The sequence below is a fragment of the Anoplolepis gracilipes genome, chromosome 10, assembly GCF_047496725.1.
Source record: "Anoplolepis gracilipes chromosome 10, ASM4749672v1, whole genome shotgun sequence".
Classification (NCBI taxonomy): domain Eukaryota; kingdom Metazoa; phylum Arthropoda; class Insecta; order Hymenoptera; family Formicidae; genus Anoplolepis; species Anoplolepis gracilipes.
In genome coordinates, this window is record NC_132979.1 from 3415776 (window position 1) to 3434739 (window position 18964).

The 18964-nt window shown below is 37.3% G+C and overlaps 1 protein-coding gene across 2 annotated transcripts in view; it reads left to right on the forward strand.

Annotated features, from left to right (window-relative positions):
- Nucleotides 1-18964, forward strand: part of Trim9 (E3 ubiquitin-protein ligase Trim9) — a 95535-nt gene that overhangs the window by 70161 nt on the left and 6410 nt on the right. The window contains exons 3-6 of one of the 2 annotated variants that reach the window (XM_072901127.1): nt 4019-4114; nt 4812-5205; nt 7055-7087; nt 15356-15528. In XM_072901127.1, the coding sequence (XP_072757228.1) occupies nt 4019-4114; nt 4812-5205; nt 7055-7087; nt 15356-15528 (696 nt within the window). The remainder of the gene's footprint in view (nt 1-4018; nt 4115-4811; nt 5206-7054; nt 7088-15355; nt 15529-18964) is intronic. The other variant, XM_072901126.1, reaches the window with a different exon arrangement.

An 18964-nucleotide genomic window follows, 5' to 3' on the forward strand; every position in this document is an offset into this window, starting at 1 on the left:
GATGTTGATGGATTAATGTTTAAAGAACGTATAATTCGAGAAGGATCGCGTAGAAGCGCGGGCTACTGCTTCGCGCGTGTCAACGATGATGGAACCTCTCGTCGATTACGTTCGCGGGTGAGGGATTAATCGAAAATTAATCCGCGCCGCGTACGAAACTTCACGGAAGACACGGACTTCATTATCACGCCGGACTGCTTTCGTATATATGCCGCGAGACACGAACGTGGCAGGTCGTTTCGATGTAAATTGAAAACGGATGACGATTATGGATTGGCGCAACCGCGAGTATAATCGCGGAATTAATCGGCTTCGTTCGCTCAATAGAAATATCGCCGAGTTTCTGTGTTTGATCTTTTTTCTCATTTTTTTTTTTTTTTTTTTTTTTTGTCGGCGTGCGTCTCGCCCATCGGGATTAACCCCTCGCGCGAGAAACCCTTCGAAAACGTCTTTCCACCTTTTCCCATTCGTTACCGTTTACCCTGTAAATACAACATTTTCTGAAAAGCGTTTGCTGAAAAGCATCGGCCAGATTTAATAAGCTTTTGCGTGCTCTTCGTTAGGATTTTAACGAAGCTTTTCATCCGGCGCGATGGAAACCTCCTCGACCATCTCCACGAGAGCGAATCTACGATTTTTTTTATTACGAATTATATATAATGCCTCGGTATTGTGTATATATATATATATATATATATATATATAAAGCAAGTTGAAAAAGTTTTATATAAAGATTGTGCGTTCAATTCCGTCTCTGAACTTTTAAAACTATTATGACATCGATGGTAAAGGTTAACGAAGCTCTTTGTGGATTTCTTTTTGGCCAATTAATATCGTCGAAGAAAGCCAAGCTTGTTTGTCACAACCGAGATAATTCCTGAGGCGTATTCCAGATTGTTATTGGACGAGGAGTTGTTGTTTTGTTAACAAATTATTCTCGAAAGTTACGAAGAATGCCATGTCTCGTAATTCTCGGAATTAGTATGCTTGTTTGTGTGAAATGGGAGAAGAGCGAGCAACTACATGAACATTAAAGAAGCTCTCTTTTATAGGACCTTTGCATTCATAGAAATTCCAGACTAAAAGCCATTTTGACGATGGCTTTCTTGACTATCTCGTTAGACTCGTATTAAAGTTTGTAAGTTTCCGTTATTATTTAGCCGCAGGTACATATTGTCAGAGATCTGTGGGAGTTGTTTTTTTTTTTTTTTTTTTTTTTTAATAAACATTATAAAAGAAAAAAAATAATTTTAAAAAATTTATAAAAATTAATGCAGAGAATTTTTTTTTTTTTTTTTTTTTTTTTTTTTTTGTATGCACGAGTTTCGATGAAGTTCGCTGGATAATCGATCGAGGGAACATCTTTTGCCCGCGGCAGCGAGCGTGCTGGATAGCTCGTCGGCCTGATGAAATCCCCGAGAGCTCTTTTCATGCTAATAAGATTTCGTCCAATGGATACGCGCCAAAGCGCGGGGGAAAGGGTCGTCGTCGTCGTCGACGCCGTGTTCGGCATGGATGAGACACCGAGAGAAAGAGAAACGTACAAAGGGAAATGCGCGTCTCGAACACAGCGTCCTACCGTCACGCTTTTGTCGACGCTCTAATTCGATATTTCGAGCGCGATGCGCGATACCCTGGGTGAGAAAAATAACGAGTTTCTCTCTTGTGAACAGATTATAAAGGACACATGTGATCCATCCAACGAAATTAATATTAATTTCTCTCATGTATTTCCACCACGCGACAGATACTTAACTCTTACTCCGTATTGTTTATTTTTGGCACCTTCCAACTGTACAGGTGGGTCAGCGTATTTTCGATAAATTTATTAATATGTAAAAGTGTTTTAAAAAATTTGAAAAAAATGTATATACCTTCTTTGAACATTCTAAATAAAGATTAAAATAATAAATTTGATAAATAATTTACTTAAATATATTATTTTATGATTATTTGTTTTCGAGAAATTGACGTTGTTAGAAAAATCACAGACAAAAATGACCCATCAGTACGAAATAAGGGTTAAATAATCCTTACTCCGCACTATTATTTTTGGCACCCTTCAACCGTACAGGTGATTCAGCGTATCTTCGACGCTTTTATTAAAATGTAAAAGTGTTTTTAGAAAGTTTAAAAAATTTGGTATGCCTTTCTTGATTCTTCTGAATAAAGACTAAAATAATAAATTTGAAAAAAAATTTGCTTAAATATAATGTTTTCGAGAAATTGACATTATTAAAAAAATCATAGATAAAAATAAAACTCACCGCTTCGGAATGAGAGATAAATATACCTAATTAGAGCTATAAAGTATAAAGTATAAGAGGAGTGATGTGTGAAAGATGTCGTTAAACATATGGATCGTAATATTGTCTGGACAAATGTAAGCGACGTGTAAAAAAAAATTGCCGCTTGTGATTCTATTAATCATTATACTAAGAATGCAGGGGAACGGAGGACGCATTTATTGCACGTGCTACACGTCGTCCGATATTTTCCTGTAATCCATCGAGGTTTTATCGTAAACTTGCACGAGTAAATCCGCGTCTTCCTTGATGAATGCCGGTGTCGTTGGTATCGTGTGCATACTGCATACGCGATCGCATCCCGTTTCGAGTAGCATGCATTGTCGTGTTAAATGGAAACTGCCAACGAGGAGCGCGTTGGTCTCCGGTGAATTCGACGAAATGCGCCGTCCATTCGCACGATCGATCTGAAGGTATTGTCCAGCGAGGAAAGTCGAGAAATGAGGAAAATGATAAACGAGAACTGCGGGAACGATTCCACGATATTGCGAGACGTTCGACGCATTCTCGCCCCTTGTAAAATGATAAATTAAATCAGAGTTGTGTAAATGCGCGCCGGCTACCAGATTATAAGTTTCTCGACGTTCGCCGCTTAATGTTATTAATCCTGAGCGCTACAAAGTATTTTACATAAATGAATAAGACATCGACTCTCTCTCTCTCTGCCCAGGTAACAAGTTTCGAACTGTTTTACGAATGAAGATCCAAAAAGAATTAAAAATATGCTAATTAATGCGTAATGGGACCATTTTTACGAAACTATTGTTCTTGTGCCAGTTAAAACAGCTGTTTATACACGCTGTAATACACGCGATTTATTTAAATATTTCGAAAGATCCAGAATTTATATACATTGACAAAACTGAATTGACTTTTACAAAAATTCAGCGTTCTTTATGAAAAGACTTATTTTTAAAAAAGGTCCCAACATATACGCTAAAAATATAATAGCTTTATTAAAATTGTGTAACATTTCTTCAAATAGAAAATATAGAGTAGCTTGAATTTTGTTTGTATTCAATTTCGCTTAATGCTAGATCAGGTATGTTAGTTTACGTTTTATATATATCGAGTTTAGTTTTCGAGATTTTCTCGGGAAAAGTAACGCTGTTACCTTTTCCCGTCGCGAGAGAGGAGCACTTTATGTCGTTATTGAACAAACAACGATATGTACTTAATACAAGCTCGTTCACGAAAGCGTGACTGTTTGCACGTATGCGCGCTCAGTACAAACTCCCTATATGTGGGGACTGTTTATCCATTGGAATCAACGTGACATATCGATCCGATATCGAACGTTCGTACTATACATATATAATTCATCTTTGTTAGTTATCAGTGTCTCTCTATTTCTACCACAGTTTATAGATATTTAATCTCTAGATAATTTGTTATGCGAAAAGGAAAGAAGAGAGAGAGAGAGAGAGAGAGAGAGAGAGAGAGGGAGATTATATATATTACATAATATATTATACATACATTTATGCGGACAATATATAATTTATTTTACAATAACATAAAAAGATTATATCTTATATAATTTATTTTTTCTTTTCCCTCGAAAATTTTGTGAGATAAAAAAAACAATTTTGTTCCCTTCGTTCTACATCGGTATCTTCAATTGCACGAATGTTACGTCCATATCACGTCCACCGAATCCTCTTCGAATCACCGCACGTTGCCTCACGTGTCGCGAATTTCTGCTGTTACAGACGGAGCTGTCGCAGAATTTGCAGCAGCTGTCGGAGAGAGCCCGCTCGACGACGGAGTTCATTCAAAGGCTCAAAGGAATGACGGACAAAGTGCATGTGAGTATATATCACGCCTTTGATATCCGTTTTAAATTCCGTGTCGGCGGACATGTCACGCGGTATACGGTGCCGTAAAATTGCGAAAAGATATGGCGTTAATTATATCAGCCCTATACAATGCCGGTACGCATTCATTTCCGATGACCGAAGGGATAATTTGAATGTACAAAGAACACGCGCCTGGCTTATCTTACTATACATTCCTGAAACAAAAGCCGAAAAATGAAATTTCTTTTGATGTTGCCTTGTACTTTACTAAGCGGAATAATCAATTAATATCGTGTTTCTCGTTCACAATACTGTGCAAGCCTTTCATGTTAATTATATACGTGATAAAAAGTGCGCGCGATACTTTTAATCGAAGACTAGTTTTGTAAAAAAGCAGATTCGAAATTTATTAAGGTAAATTTTACAGAGAGATATTTTTTGATAAAAAATTGTCATTATATTTTTACAAAGACTCCGACGTGACAAACTTTTCCAGAGTGATAGGAAAAAAAAACGAGCTTTGTGCAAAAACGATATATGTCTCATTGAATATATCGATCGAGGCAGAATGTAATTTTTTTTTCCTACAGAATCTAGTAAAAAAAAAAAAAAAAATGTCTCATCTCGCAAAAAAGTTCTTTTTTTATCGTCGAGATGAGCTATTTCCCGATATTATAATCGAGCGGATCAATGCCGCTGTTCGCAGGAGGAATGCGTGGCGCTCGAGGGAGAGGTCGAGGATCGAGTGGCAAATCTGGTGAGTCTCCTGCAGGCGAGAAAGTCGCGACTGATCGAGGCCGCTCGGCAGACCCGCGAAGCCAGGGTGCGTTCGTTGCGTGATCAGGTGGCCAGATGCGCCACGCACCTGCAAACGACCACGGCGTTGCTCACCTTCTGCATCGAGGCGCTGAAGGAGACGGACAGCGCGGCTTTCCTACAGATTGGCGGCATGCTGTCGGTACGGGCGGCGACCGCCGCTGGCTCCTGGGGCGGCGCCGAGGGCGTCCAGGAGATCGCCCGTCTACCGTTGCTCGATCTCACCCTGGACGACAAACCACTGCGCCGTGCCATCGATCAGCTTACCTTCGTCCAGCTGAAACGTGAGTACGCCACAACAAGTAAATGCAATTTATGTGTCCGTGTGCGAGTGTAGATTGAATTTTTGTCCAACGACGGTGAGGATGGATGCGTGTGTGGTTGGAAAAAAGTTTTATCGTACATAGGATGTTTTTTAATTTCCCGCACGATCGTAAGCATAATGCATTAACCCTTCGTTAGGCGCAATATCTAATAGATACGCGATCAGGCTATAATACGTCGGCGTTTTCACTGGACAACAAGCGGGAACTTGTCTTTTTAGATATTTTTTTTACTTCGGTCAAATTGAAAAAAAAATTTGTTTTAAGAAATGGAGGAAAGTAAGTGAGAAAATTAGTGTATGTATGAAAATATTGCGCCAGGCGCGGGGTTAAGAAAATGACACGGATTTTTCTTACACGTTGCAGCGAACGAGCTCTTTGCGTGCTACCATTCGCGTTTGAGTCTAGATTTTACATAAACGCGCCATCATTTTAATAAATTTACATCCTCGTATGCGATCGGTTTTGTCGAATTAGAATCTGTAACTTTTTATAACTTGAGTAGAAAAACTTTTCAGTCTAACCAGTAAAACTTGATTATTTACGTTGGTGATTTTGCTGTGCACGAGACTTTGGAAGTCTTAATTAATTGCTTGGAAGTTTAGTCGAAGCATGGTATCGTAGGATCTACCGCATTTAGAGAGAAAGTTACTTGGGAGCCAACGATATTTAACGTGAGAACTAACCAGCAAATAATTTTGTTACAGAAACATGCGTAAGTACGTGAACTTTGACACAATCCATTCTAAATTACATACTCGTTTAAAGTCTCTATGCACACAATAAAATCTTGCAATTTAGCGTGACGAATAACAATAACGACGATAAAATTATCATTTAGAATTAGAAGCTTAAAAATGTGTGTCTTTAAGAAAAAAAAATCTTCAAAAAATACAATTTTCAATATATATTATATATTTTCTTTAGTCAGATTATTTGATAAAACAATAATTTGTAAATAGTTTGTAAAAATCTTTTTAATCTCAACTTTGAAAATCATTGCCAGTGGATTGGGTAAATTAGACATCTAGACGGAATCCTTCCGTCATGAGAGAATTCACGGAAACATCGTTGGCTCCTTGAAATTTATTCATCTGGTTCGTTGCTCGAAACTAGATTCTTCATTATGGTTCGTCGAATCCTATATAGTTCTCGTGGCGTATGTACGTGTCGAATAAAGCACCGGGAGTAAAAGCGACGTAAACTCGTTCGAAAGACGTCTTCGTATACGCTTAATTGACTCGTAACTCCTCGTTTTCACGACTACACCAGGATTTCGTAGGGGCGATTTATCTTTCCAGCACCGAGCTGATCGCGCAACTTTGCGCATTGTACGAGTCTTGTTCGCTGTTGTAGTTGTTTTATTTTTCAAATGGGCAAAACGAGAGTTCTACATGCTAGTGAAACTTCGATTATCTTGTTACGTATATCCTCGGTAACTGACACAATGATTAATTGACAATTCACGTACGTAGATGGTTAAATTAGCTATTATTTTAAAAATAGATTTTATAGTGTATTCTCGTTTATTGATCAGCTTCAAATATCAGAGTGAAAATAATTGCGTGGAAGATTATGTAACTTTACGCGAAAACTTTCGCATCCGAAGTAATAAATTTCACGATCGTTCGGATTAACGGGGGGGAGGGGGGGGGGCGGGTGGGGGAAAAAACGAAAATAAAGATGATTTAAAGTGAGAAACGATTTTCGAACGAGTTTCGTTTCGACGTTGTGCTTGCATGCGATGTGTTGTACGTAAGTAAATATAAATATCTTCACCGATTACAAATCGCTTTACTGTTGGACGCAGCGTCAGAGGGAGAGGAACGATTTCCGACAGCAGGTAAAGAAAAACCCAGACACGGGAAATGCAACTAGACACCGATTATAAATATATATATATATATATAACGAGAACAGAACGAAAAAGAAAAGAAAAATATAGAGAAAGAAAAATATAGTAATTTAAGAAAGATGGAGGAGGTGTCGATCTTATCCGCCCAAGTCGTCTAGACGGGGGTCAAGAAGGCGGTAGGAGAAGAGGGGAAAGAGAGAGGAGAATCGCTTAATAATTTTACGTAGCCCCCGGGAGCGGCTCCTTTCAAGCGTGCCTCCTCGCCGCCGTCAGCCTTGCCGTACGCTAAAACGTTTCAAAAGCGGATTAATTAGGTACCGGCTTTGCAGTAACTGCCGTAACGATCTGGAGGTATTAACTCGTTACAAGGAGACATCCTCTCCTTATACCGTTCGCCGAATATACGCGGAGCTCTCGATAGATAGTATACCCGGGTCTTAGATGCCCGATGTCGGGTCGGGAAATGTTAATCGCGTCTGATTAACGTGTTTACGGACGTATGGATAACTTAATAACGTTACAGTGTTAAGGCAGAGGGAATCGTGTTAAGAGGTACAGACATGATTCGATTCACTCGAGTGGTAAATAAAATTATCGATTTTACGATGGAATTAACTGGCAAAATTGGTCATAGCGCTTGCGGTTAAAATTAAAGGACGATTCGGGTAAGCTCGTTCTATTTGCCTGTTATATATCTTAATGGATTTGCAACCACGTCGGGGTTTCTAATCAGACATCTGGAAGGAGCGCGAAGGAAGGAAGGAAGGAAGGTTAATGAAATACAAATCTATTTAATGAAACTCGATAAATGATTACGAAGGAAAGTGCGACTTTGCTCGTTTCTCTATCAGGACATTTAATTCTCCAGCGATCTTGATACAAATCGGGTATATACGGTGGGTAATACCAGAAAGTTTCTTCATTACGCGCAGTTTACTCGTCAAAGAGCAGCACGTCTCAGTTCGTTAAAATCTGCGATACTTGATTGGCAGTCACACGGAATTTCATTTACTTAACCTGGCTTGGCAAATAGTAAAGCGAGGAATGTGCCCCGCGGAAACTTTCAAGTTTGTTAGGATTTTACCTAAAGTTTACGATGAAATCGTTCGGGTGAAAATTTCCGGAATTTAACGAATGTAATATATTGAAAAAGTACAATATATGCAATAGATTTCCGACATTGTTAACGAATTTTTTTTTTTCTCTTAGATGAAATTTGAAGAGCTTATGTTTCATAACTGTAATTCTCATGTTATAGATTTTATAAAGAAATAATAAAGATATTTATATATATTAATGAATAATTATTGAAAATAAGATAATAAGAAATAATAAAACGTATTAATAATTTTTAAAATTACTTTGCGTTGAACTCTATGATTTAAAAATCCGGAATAGCTGCAATTGGAGAAATTAAATTATCGACTTTTTCAACACAGTTATAGCTGCTACGGCGAACGATAAGCAAAAATGCGAAATTTATTTATCGTTATTTGCATGCGCTTTAATCTGCGATTTCGATCTTTTAAATCTTTTAATCTAAAGCTTGAACGAATATTAAAAGTGATCGATTTCTTTATCATTATGGTTTGGAACAGAAGAGACGAGCAATCGACGTGACTTTAGAATATGCCCCGCTTTCTTAAATTTCGACTTTATTGCGCCGTTTGATCGTCGGTAATTTGAGTTTTACGACGCGAAAAATTGCGGAATTTTTCGGAGTACCGTTTTAGCCCCATTATTATCTGCTTCCGCGATTTTAAAACTGAACGATTGCATGGTGGAGCTAAAAGTTTATCACCGTTTATCATGAATTCATGCGTTTTATCCGCTTTAGTTTTATAACGCGATGCATTAATTTACAAGCGCGAATAATTATTATTCGGTAAAATATTATGGTAATGCTAATGCACATGTATAAAGTAAAAAACAAATATAAAACGATCATCTCAGCGTCATGAAAAATGGACAGACAGACAGACAGACAGATAGATAGTGTTATTTCTTGTAATTTTTTTCATTAAACTTCTAATGAAAAAAATTTGCTTGTTTGACGAATCAACGAGCAGTATTGTGCAGTATTTCTGCTCTATTCATTTGATAGAGGTTTCTCTACGTTTCCCGCTATGAAGGGAAAATAGAGAACGATGAGTCGGTCCAGACATCGGGCGGAAAATTAAACGCACGCTTGTCGCAGACGAGGCTGATGACCGTACAATGCGACGTTAATGTCCTGTACGTACGTCTCGTTGAGATAACACGCGGGTAAACAGGGATTTTACCTCCTCGCTGGCAGATTAATTCGCTCATTAATTTATGCGACACCGCAATCACGCTTCATCGTCAACGCCACCGATCGCTTTTAATAACAACCATTCTCTCAGAGTTTATATCATCCTATGTTGACTGAAATAATGATTTATAGTAGCTTGTATATATTTTTAGAAAGACAGTTTAATTAATTTTTTTCTATGTGTGATAAGAGATGAATGTGTTAATATTTTTTTTTTTTTTTTTTTTTTTTTTTTTAAAGAACCAAAGTACTTTTATCATATTTATAAATGAAAAGTAACAGAAATTAATAAGCGTCTGAAATCGAACTGTCAAGTTTCTCTTCTCTTTCATTTCATTGATCGTAGTTGCTCAAAAGGAAAGAAATTAATATTAAACATCCATAATTGCAAACTCGACATAAGGAAGAAGATTAATCGTATTATATCGAACTTTAATCAAAAGTATATAGTCGGAGGACTTTCAGAATTCTAGAAGCTTCTCTCGCGGACGCGAGAGATCAGTTGTCTTGTGTTGAGGAACGAGAGTGTCGAAGCAAACGTGATTGTTACTTCTGCGCCGACGGTGAAGCGTGAAAGATCGTCTTCGGCAAAGAACTTTCTCAAGATCACGGTCGAGTCTCGCGAGAAGACCATTTTTCGCGACGTCGAGAGCCGTCCATCCTTCGCAAAGTTTATTTTCATCTGTCGGCAAGTTTTATCAGCGAGATATAATTTTCGCGCGATACATTTTAACAGGCTATCGGCGCGCTCGTGCTTTCCCTCTCTCTCTTCCCTCTTCTCCCCTCGGGTATCGCTCTTATCGATGTACCCTTTTTTTCACGTTTTTCTCACAAAGAGAACAGAATGAATGAGAGAAAGAGAGATGGAGTATATACGGATATCGGGTATCAGCCCGGCCCGGCGCGACGCGACGCGACGCGTCTCGCGCTGTTCGATAAATCACTCCGATATGGGCATAAAATTTCGCTGGCGTGTCGATTCACGTCGGACCCATTGCAAAACTGTAAAAAGGGCGACCGTAACAGAGAGAGAGAGAGAGAGAGAGAAAAAGTTTTTTTTTTTTTTTTTATCTCGTTGTTTCCACACGTCTCTGTCGAACCAGTCCTTTCTCGGAAACGGGAGGGAGATCTTCAAGTCACTCGCGTGCACCTGTCCCATCCATTAATTCTCGCTTTTACGAGCGCACCCTCGTAAAATGATCGATATTTCACGTGGTCTCTCACGGCTTTTTTAGGCGGTTTTAATTGACGCCGCGGTTCCGTTATTTCGTGCAACTCTTTTCTCCTCCTTCTCTCTTTGCGGTCTGATTTTTTACTGTTATTGGATTGGATCGTAAAACGTTATCGATACCTTAAAATTTTATGCGACGCTAAATTCAATTAATATTTGAATATCTAGAATAATTGTTTTAATAAATTTTTTCATTACACCGCGTTAAGGGCATATTAAAGATATATACTCGTTCGTATGATATTTCGAAAATGACATTGTGAGAAATAATCGTCGATGCTGACAGTACTACTTTGGGATGTCGCACGTTGATAGCCCCGACGTAAAATCCGACGAAATCCGGGATAATCGATAGTAATGTCGACGATATAGAGCGGACGAAACGTGGCACGGCAGAATTTACCGTTCGAATGGCTCCATCGAGGTTCCACGTTGGATTACACGACTTTTTGGATCGCGATAAGCGATGAAACAGCGTGAGTTTATTCTCCACCCGCGACGTTCTTACCCCTGTTCGGCATAAACGACTTTTATCTCGTCGATCTTTATCGTATTCCGCGCAAATTATGCGAGTTTACTCTTCGAAAAATCAGATTTTCAAGTCGCGACATATGCTATTTTTTTCTCGAACAAGGTAATTTTCTTGCCTAGAAATTTTTTATCAGCCAAAGTTGTTAAGTTATCGTGAAACGAGCATTGTTTTTTAAATCATTTTTTTACTAACTTTTTGCCGCACAATTTACTTAAATGAAAATTGACGTGTTTTTCTCGCAGTGTTTGTTTGACATTTAATTAGAAACAAGAAGAAATAATAATTGTTTTTTGCAAGAAAGCGAGGGAGAGATAGAGAGAAAGAGAGAGAAAGAGAGAGAGAGAGAGAGAGAGAGAGAGGGAGAGACAATCTCAATTTGCATTAAAGCTCCGTTGATTCAACGTCGAACATAGTTATGTAACTCTCGTGCCATTAGCCTAATTTCATAACGTGAGATACCGCAGGGATCTTAGAGCGTGCTGCAGAGTAGAACGGCTCTCCAAGGATACGTTGAACTCCATGACGATTTGCTGTCAAGCATGAAGCCAGTTAATTATGCATACACAAGTTAAGCCTTCCTTAACGTTACAGCGGACGAAACACTATCTCTAGTATTTTATGTGTGTCTAGTGTATTTATGTAAAACAAAATTAACAGTTTATAAACTTTGTAACGTGCTTTTCGAACTACACTCTCGACAATTTTACGTGTGAAATTTCATGAAATTTAAATTTAAACATTTAAGATATAAGTTAACATGACGTTTTGATCCGTTTACTGTTTTTATGTCGCGCGTTATGATAAAATATCCAGTACTTGAAATTAAGTCAATTCTCTCTTATCTCGACATATTATATATGTATATATGTAATATATAATAATATATTACTTTGAACTCTCTCCCTCCCTCTCTCTCTCTCTCTCTTTACGCGCAATTTATTCACATCACGACAATTTCCCATATAAAGATTACATTTTTCAATCCCATGTGAGAAATTATATTTTCCCATATAAAAGATTACATTTTTTGTACAGAGAAAAATGTGATTTTTCATACATCGTACGTGTGTTGAAAAAATATATTAAATTTCCTATTTCATTGAATTCACGAGACAATTTCATCGAAATCGGAAAGATGATTAGTTTTTGCGTGGAAGCGCAGCTTCCATGATTTTTATTCTATAGAATTATCAAAGGCAGTATTTGTTCGTTTGCGTCAATATACGAAATGTGCCATTGAAATTCCGTTTTTTGTTTTGTTGTAAAGTATATATATATACATACTTTCATTGCAATTCGAATCAATCCATTGATCTCCCGCATGAATCTGTTCTTTTTATTTATTATAGAAAGCACGGAGTTTTAATCCAATTTATAATCTAAATTGAGCAGAATACTATCTCTATATCTACAGATTATCACAGAGTAAAAATCGATTTCGATTGGACGAATATGAAATTGTCATTCAAAAATAATACGACAGAGGCGAGACAGCACGAGTCTATCAAATAATTGACTTGACTGTTATTTTTTTTTTTTTTTTTGTAACTATAAATAGTATCAACCGACAATAGAAAGAAAAACTCGTCGCGTTAAACTTTCACGATATGTTTCTTTTATTTTGACAACCGGCGTCGTGTTTGTCAAACCTTGACCCTTTCGGCCGCGTGTTTACTCCACGGTCGCGGCGTCCGATCGGATTATATCTGCCGGCACATCCGGAATCGAGAAGCAAAACGGACAGGAAGGACGACAGCTCATCGCGTCGAGAGTGTTTTCGAGATAAGTTTGCGCGAAACCGCATGCGGACGGCGCGCATCAAGAGGAAATGCTTTCGGTTTATTAGCATGCCGCATAAGTTAACCAACGAGTTGACGACCCGCGTCGTGACGCGCCGCGCCGAGTTTCCACTGAAAGGCAGATAATTGCATGTAGAAGCATCGACGGACCGCCTGCAGCTCGCGTTAACGCTCTTGAAAGCGGACTTATCTCGCTAACATTCGCACGCGCGGTCCATAATGAATTACTCGAGTCCAACGTCAATCGTTTCGAATCGTTGCTCTCTTATGGCGAAAGCAACACGCGCAATAATTTAGAGATTTAGCGAATAAAATATTTTATTCGAAAAGAGAGAGAAACGGTATCATTCATATAATATTTATTTTAATTGAAAATTTAAAATATTTTTATCGCCTTTTTTTTTTTTTTTTTTTGTTACAATAAAAGAACGCATATTTTTCACGTAATAGGATAAACTCGGGTAAGATGGCCATAGTTTTTTTAAAATGCAAAAAACATACTTTTATTTTTGTTATTTTTTGAAGCTTCAATTACGTAATATTATCGAAATTAAAAGGAAAATATTTAATAGAAATTTTATATTATCAGAATAGTACAACGTAAGCATTGGCCATCTTACCCAACTTTTAAGGAAAGATGGCCATAATATTTAGAAAAAAAAATAATGAAAACGAAAATAAAAAAATTATAGGTCATATAACAATTTACATATCTTTATAATATGTCTAACGTCGATTACGATAGCTTAACTGTCATTTATTCGACGTTATAACAGTTTTTAATGGACAAATGAAAAACTTTGCAGGTAGTCAAAAGTAAAAATATGATATAAGATTCACAATATCGTTATTTCGAATAATGTAAGCACATAAACTACTTTAAATATCGATTATCTTTGATAATGACTAAAAAAGCACACTAGGTAGCGATTATTGAAAAAATTACAGCCTATGGCCATCATACCCTAGTTTAGCCTACCTCCTTGGCTTTACAAGAAACAAATTATTATTTAACTTTAATTTATAATGTCGCGATATAAAGAACTCGATTCTAGGGTATTATTGAGAAACTTATATCTATATATATATATATATATCCCGGTTGAGATTTGACAAATTGAGATATGGTGCTCTGCACCGGTAGTTCAATAAATTTCTATCGAACAGAAATCTAGATAGCGGCGGCCGGCGCAGTAATTTGCACGGCTTTGGCTACCTTAGACAGTCAGCATCGAATGGAATCGTGCGGTCGCGCGGCAACGACCAAGTTCCATTCGTCGTTTGGGAAACTCGCGGTAAATTCGGCAGCTCGAAACCCGTTTAAATTGTGAAATTATTGGCGCCGAAGGTCATCACCGGCAATCCGGCTTTGAAGCAAATCGGATTGGAGTCAAGCGACGCGGTTTCAGATCATGTTATATTTAAATTAGCCGGCAGCGTTAAAGCTATCGCATGAGAACCGTTTAACGATTTCCGCGTGAACGTATTTTACTTTATTTTATCGCCTATTTGCGATCTTATCCTCGGTTCAATGATTTAATATGATAAATTATCGAGTTTTTAAAGTTCCATTTATTTCCACGATGGTTCTTTATTTCCGAACAGCAGAAAATCGGAAAAGAATATTTTCTCTTTTACACATACACATATATACAAATTTATATTACATATATATATATATATATATATATATATATATATATATATATATATATATTATCAGATTTTTCTTCTATCTATTTTATTCGAATTTCTTATGTATTTAATTTTAATTTATTTATATACGACTTCTTTTACAACTTCTTTCTTATTTATAAAACTACCGTTGCTCCTAAAGTGACTCGCAAACGAACTTTGTCGACTCGAAATTTATAAAGTTAAATATGTTTTACCTAAATCCTTTTGTTCGAAAATGCGGAATGTTTACTACTTATTTGGAAAACTTGCTAAGTGTGTACAAAGTTCCATCAAAGTGGGAAATTCCGAGATTGAAAACTTTTCTTAAACAGGTACAACATTTATAATCTGCTTATAACTTTATTCTTACGAGTCAACTTTAGTTTGTAAGTTTTATCATATTCTCTTTATGAATTTATTCGTACTTATGTTTCAGCACACGATTACTAGTGTGATATTTTTCGTTCTCTACACTGTGTTCAAGAAGAAAAATCGATTTTAAATCAAGTGAAAAATCTATTTATTTAATAACTAAATCTCTATCGAGTCATATCGAATATTAGAATTAATTTCAGTTTCCGTTACCACTCGAAATTAAATGACATTATTAAATCCAGCATATTATACTTTACTCTCGCGTATCCACATTTACACACATACATATACACCGTCACAGTTACAGCAACATGGAGCGCTACTTAAACGTCGACGTACGTATTTCCAGCACCCGGAGCGCCTTTACTGATCCCTGAAGAGTGTAGTGCCGAAAACAACAGCGTCACCGTTGCCTGGCAGCCGCCACCTGGGCATGGAATTATAGGCTGTGCCGGACAGAGAGGCCCCGCTATCGAGGGATACCTCTTGGAGTTGGACGACGGCTGCGGCGGGGAGTTCAGGGTGAGTAAACACATCCGCCTATATCCTCAAGAAATTGTACTCCGCGTTTTGTCGTAGAACCCGGTGGCATCGGAGACGCCCGGCTCGAATCTCTCTCTCTCTTGAGATTTCGGCCCCGCGAATTTCTCGATGACACTTTACGCGTTGGGATCCTTCATCGCGTTTCTCGTTCGTTTCTTTGTCGACGCGACGGACGTCCGGCTTCGGCGTTTCTTTCTTTGCCGAATGCTCTCCTTCGGTCGTGTCATCCCGTCGACGATGACGGTGATACGGCTTTGTCCAACAATGGGACACTTCAACGTTCTCACGATATTTTCCGTAGAATTGTTCCGGCTCGGACGAGATGATACGCGGCGACCGGCTGGCGTTAAATAATATTTGACGTTTGTTATTTTTCCCACGGGAATTTTCAAAGTGTTAGTTTTATTACACTTGTAATCGGTGAATATTTTTTATCAATTTTATCACAATTTTTTCCTTTGTTTTTTTTTTATTTTTTAGAATGACGAATCGATCCTTATCCGTTTAACATAGAGATTCGTGATGTAAATTAAATTTAATATAAAAAACTATTGAAATTGTAATAAAATACTAGTTTTATTGGAAGTGCTGCGAAAGTGTCCACTTGTTTCACTTCTCGAAAAGTAAGGATGGAGTTTCCTTGCGTTCTGAAAGAAAGTTGCTCGTACTACAAAAATAGTAAAAAAAAAAAAAGACAAGATTGTACGTGGCAGGATTCTCAAAAAGATCACTTGTACATGTTGAACTAAACGTGACGGTGTAAACCGAGAGAAAAGAGATGTAAGTTTTTCTATACCCGATAAAACTACCTTTTCTTTCGATCATTCTTTTTTCTTTTTTTAGAACGCGTATTTAAATACAAAATTAATTTTTTCTAGAGAATCTTTTTTTCTAAATTTTATTAAATAATTGTACATATATTTCCTTGATTGTAATTCTGTTAAATGATGTGAAAACTTTCTTGACGTTTTATGTTTAATGTGTGTGTTAGAAGACTGCTTGTTATTACTTCCTTGAATTACGAAATATATACGCGCACAATTTTATTACTATCGTATAATACATACTTTGCCTCAAATTTTATTGCTACAATACGATACTTTATACTACACGCAATCACATTGAAATGTACTTCACCGGCAGATTCCCGGACATTTAATAAAACCAGAGAGTTCAAATGCGTAAAAAGCTACCTTTCAATTCTACCCCGGAAGAATAATATCGGCTATATTATGTGACACTGAAACGCGGAGCGGAATCAGAAAAAAAAAAAAAGACAGGATTATAAAGTCCCTTTCGATGGAAATTTCTTTCGCGTGCTCGCGAAACGAATATCAATCGCCTATAAAGTTTATACCTTCCGTGGAAATTTTTGTTACGAGAGTCGCGAATAAAGGATCTCTTCAACCACGTATTCGTTTGCAGTGCATTTCCGGCTTGGCGAGATTGTTCGTCGCACTTATTCTTGGATCGGGCTTTGCTCAGCTGAACGCCGTCTTTCGCGTTTTATTGATCGTAAACGTGGGTGGCAACGGGCACCCTCCCGAAAAAAAAAAAAAAACGCGGTAACGATTACGGCTAATAACTCAGCCTAAATAGCGCGCCCGAACCGCGGTATAAAAGTCGGGGATTAAAAGGCAGTCTCGCGGAGCGGATTCATGGCGTAAGTTTGAAAAATTTGGGAATTAGTGCGGTGAATGAAGGCAGTTTTAACGCGCTACATTAACCCGCAGCATCCAGAACCGGCCGATAAGATCTCTAATTGTCTGTATGATAAGGAAATTGCATGTAATTAATAACATCGTAAATTTTTCTCCCTTCACGCGTATAAGTACATCTACAATCATATAAATTTTGTTTAAATACATTATTTTTTTCTTCTCCGAAAGAAATGCTCGGCATTTAAGGGGCGTTAATTGAAATCCGCAATTTCAAGATATCCGAGCTTATACGTGAGAAATGAGCGAGCCTTTCGGGCGATGGCAATTATTAATTGCTGGCGGCGATATCGCTTCGTTCATTAGAAGTTTTTATCAAATGACGGCAGTTCGAACCGTCGAACTGCAACATAATCCACGATATTAATGTGAGGCATTCTATCGATGGACGCAGAGTTTTATGGAGTTTTGTCTTCCACCATTGCAAAAGGAAAAAAATTGAACAAAGTGGAAAGGTTAATTGATACATTATAAAGATTAGTCTTTCTCGTACGAAGTTGGTTTTAAATATCATTAATTTAATTCTTGTAAATATTTACACGCTACGTGAAAATGATAGATTTAAATAAAACGGACTAATTTTAATCGAGAGAATAATTATACTTTTTTATTTTATCAATATCAGATGTATATTAATTTTATAATATATGTATAAATTTCGCAATAGGTTCAGTCAAGCTAAATTACACATTTGTAATGTTATAATATTAAAACAGTTTTATCTGCGAGATTACACTGATCCTCAGATTTTCGTAAAGCTTTCATTCTCGAAATGATCCGCGTAGAGGAACATAACGTATGTATTAAATCCGCAGCAAAATCGACTGTACGTACATTGGCCTCATCGCATGTCAAATATATATATGAATATCGTTCGCACAAACTTCAGGTAGGGCTTGTAAATCGCGTGTCTAAATTTTCATGCTTTGTTAATAATGCACCCGGCGGCGTTGGCGATACCCGGTGTTCGTTAACGAACGGAGCGATACCGCGAATATAAATCGTCCTCGTTGCCGGCGCTCTCCTCGTTCTTCCTCTGCCTATCCTTGCCCAACTGGTGTCGCCAGTCCTCCTGATGGCCATCGGGATCGCACGACCCTCTCCTCTCATCCCTCTTCTTTTAATATTTAAATCGAGCTCGTTCGCGTGCAAGTACAACGCCTCGGGTTTCCCGGTCTCTGGTTTCCGTTTTCTCGTAGTTCACTTCACCGTCGGTCCTACGTTCCTGCGGGATCGTCCTTCAAGCTTGCGGCGGGAATCTCCTTTGACGGATAAGGCTCGAGTTCACCGGCAGATTTATACTAATCTTCTCTAGGATTAATTTCATTTATGTTTTATGCGTTATTTTATTTAATGAATATGTGCAAGATATATAAGTCTGCTTTTTTATTCTTGAGAAAGATTTATAACTTTTTTCACATGCTCTATATCTACATTTTTATTTTAATTTCTCTATTATATTATATTTAGTGTATATATCAAGGTATTATAATTAAATCCCTTGTACAATATTATAGTAGAGATGTTTAGTAATTTTCAAATTTTTAATAATTTTTATAATTATTGTTTCTCTGTATTTTTGTTATATTTTTAGACATATCTATATAAAAAAGGAATAAACAAAATTGTATTAACGGTGTCAAGAAGAAAAAAATATCTAATCGAAAGAGAATTGCGTTTGAATCGTATATTTCCCT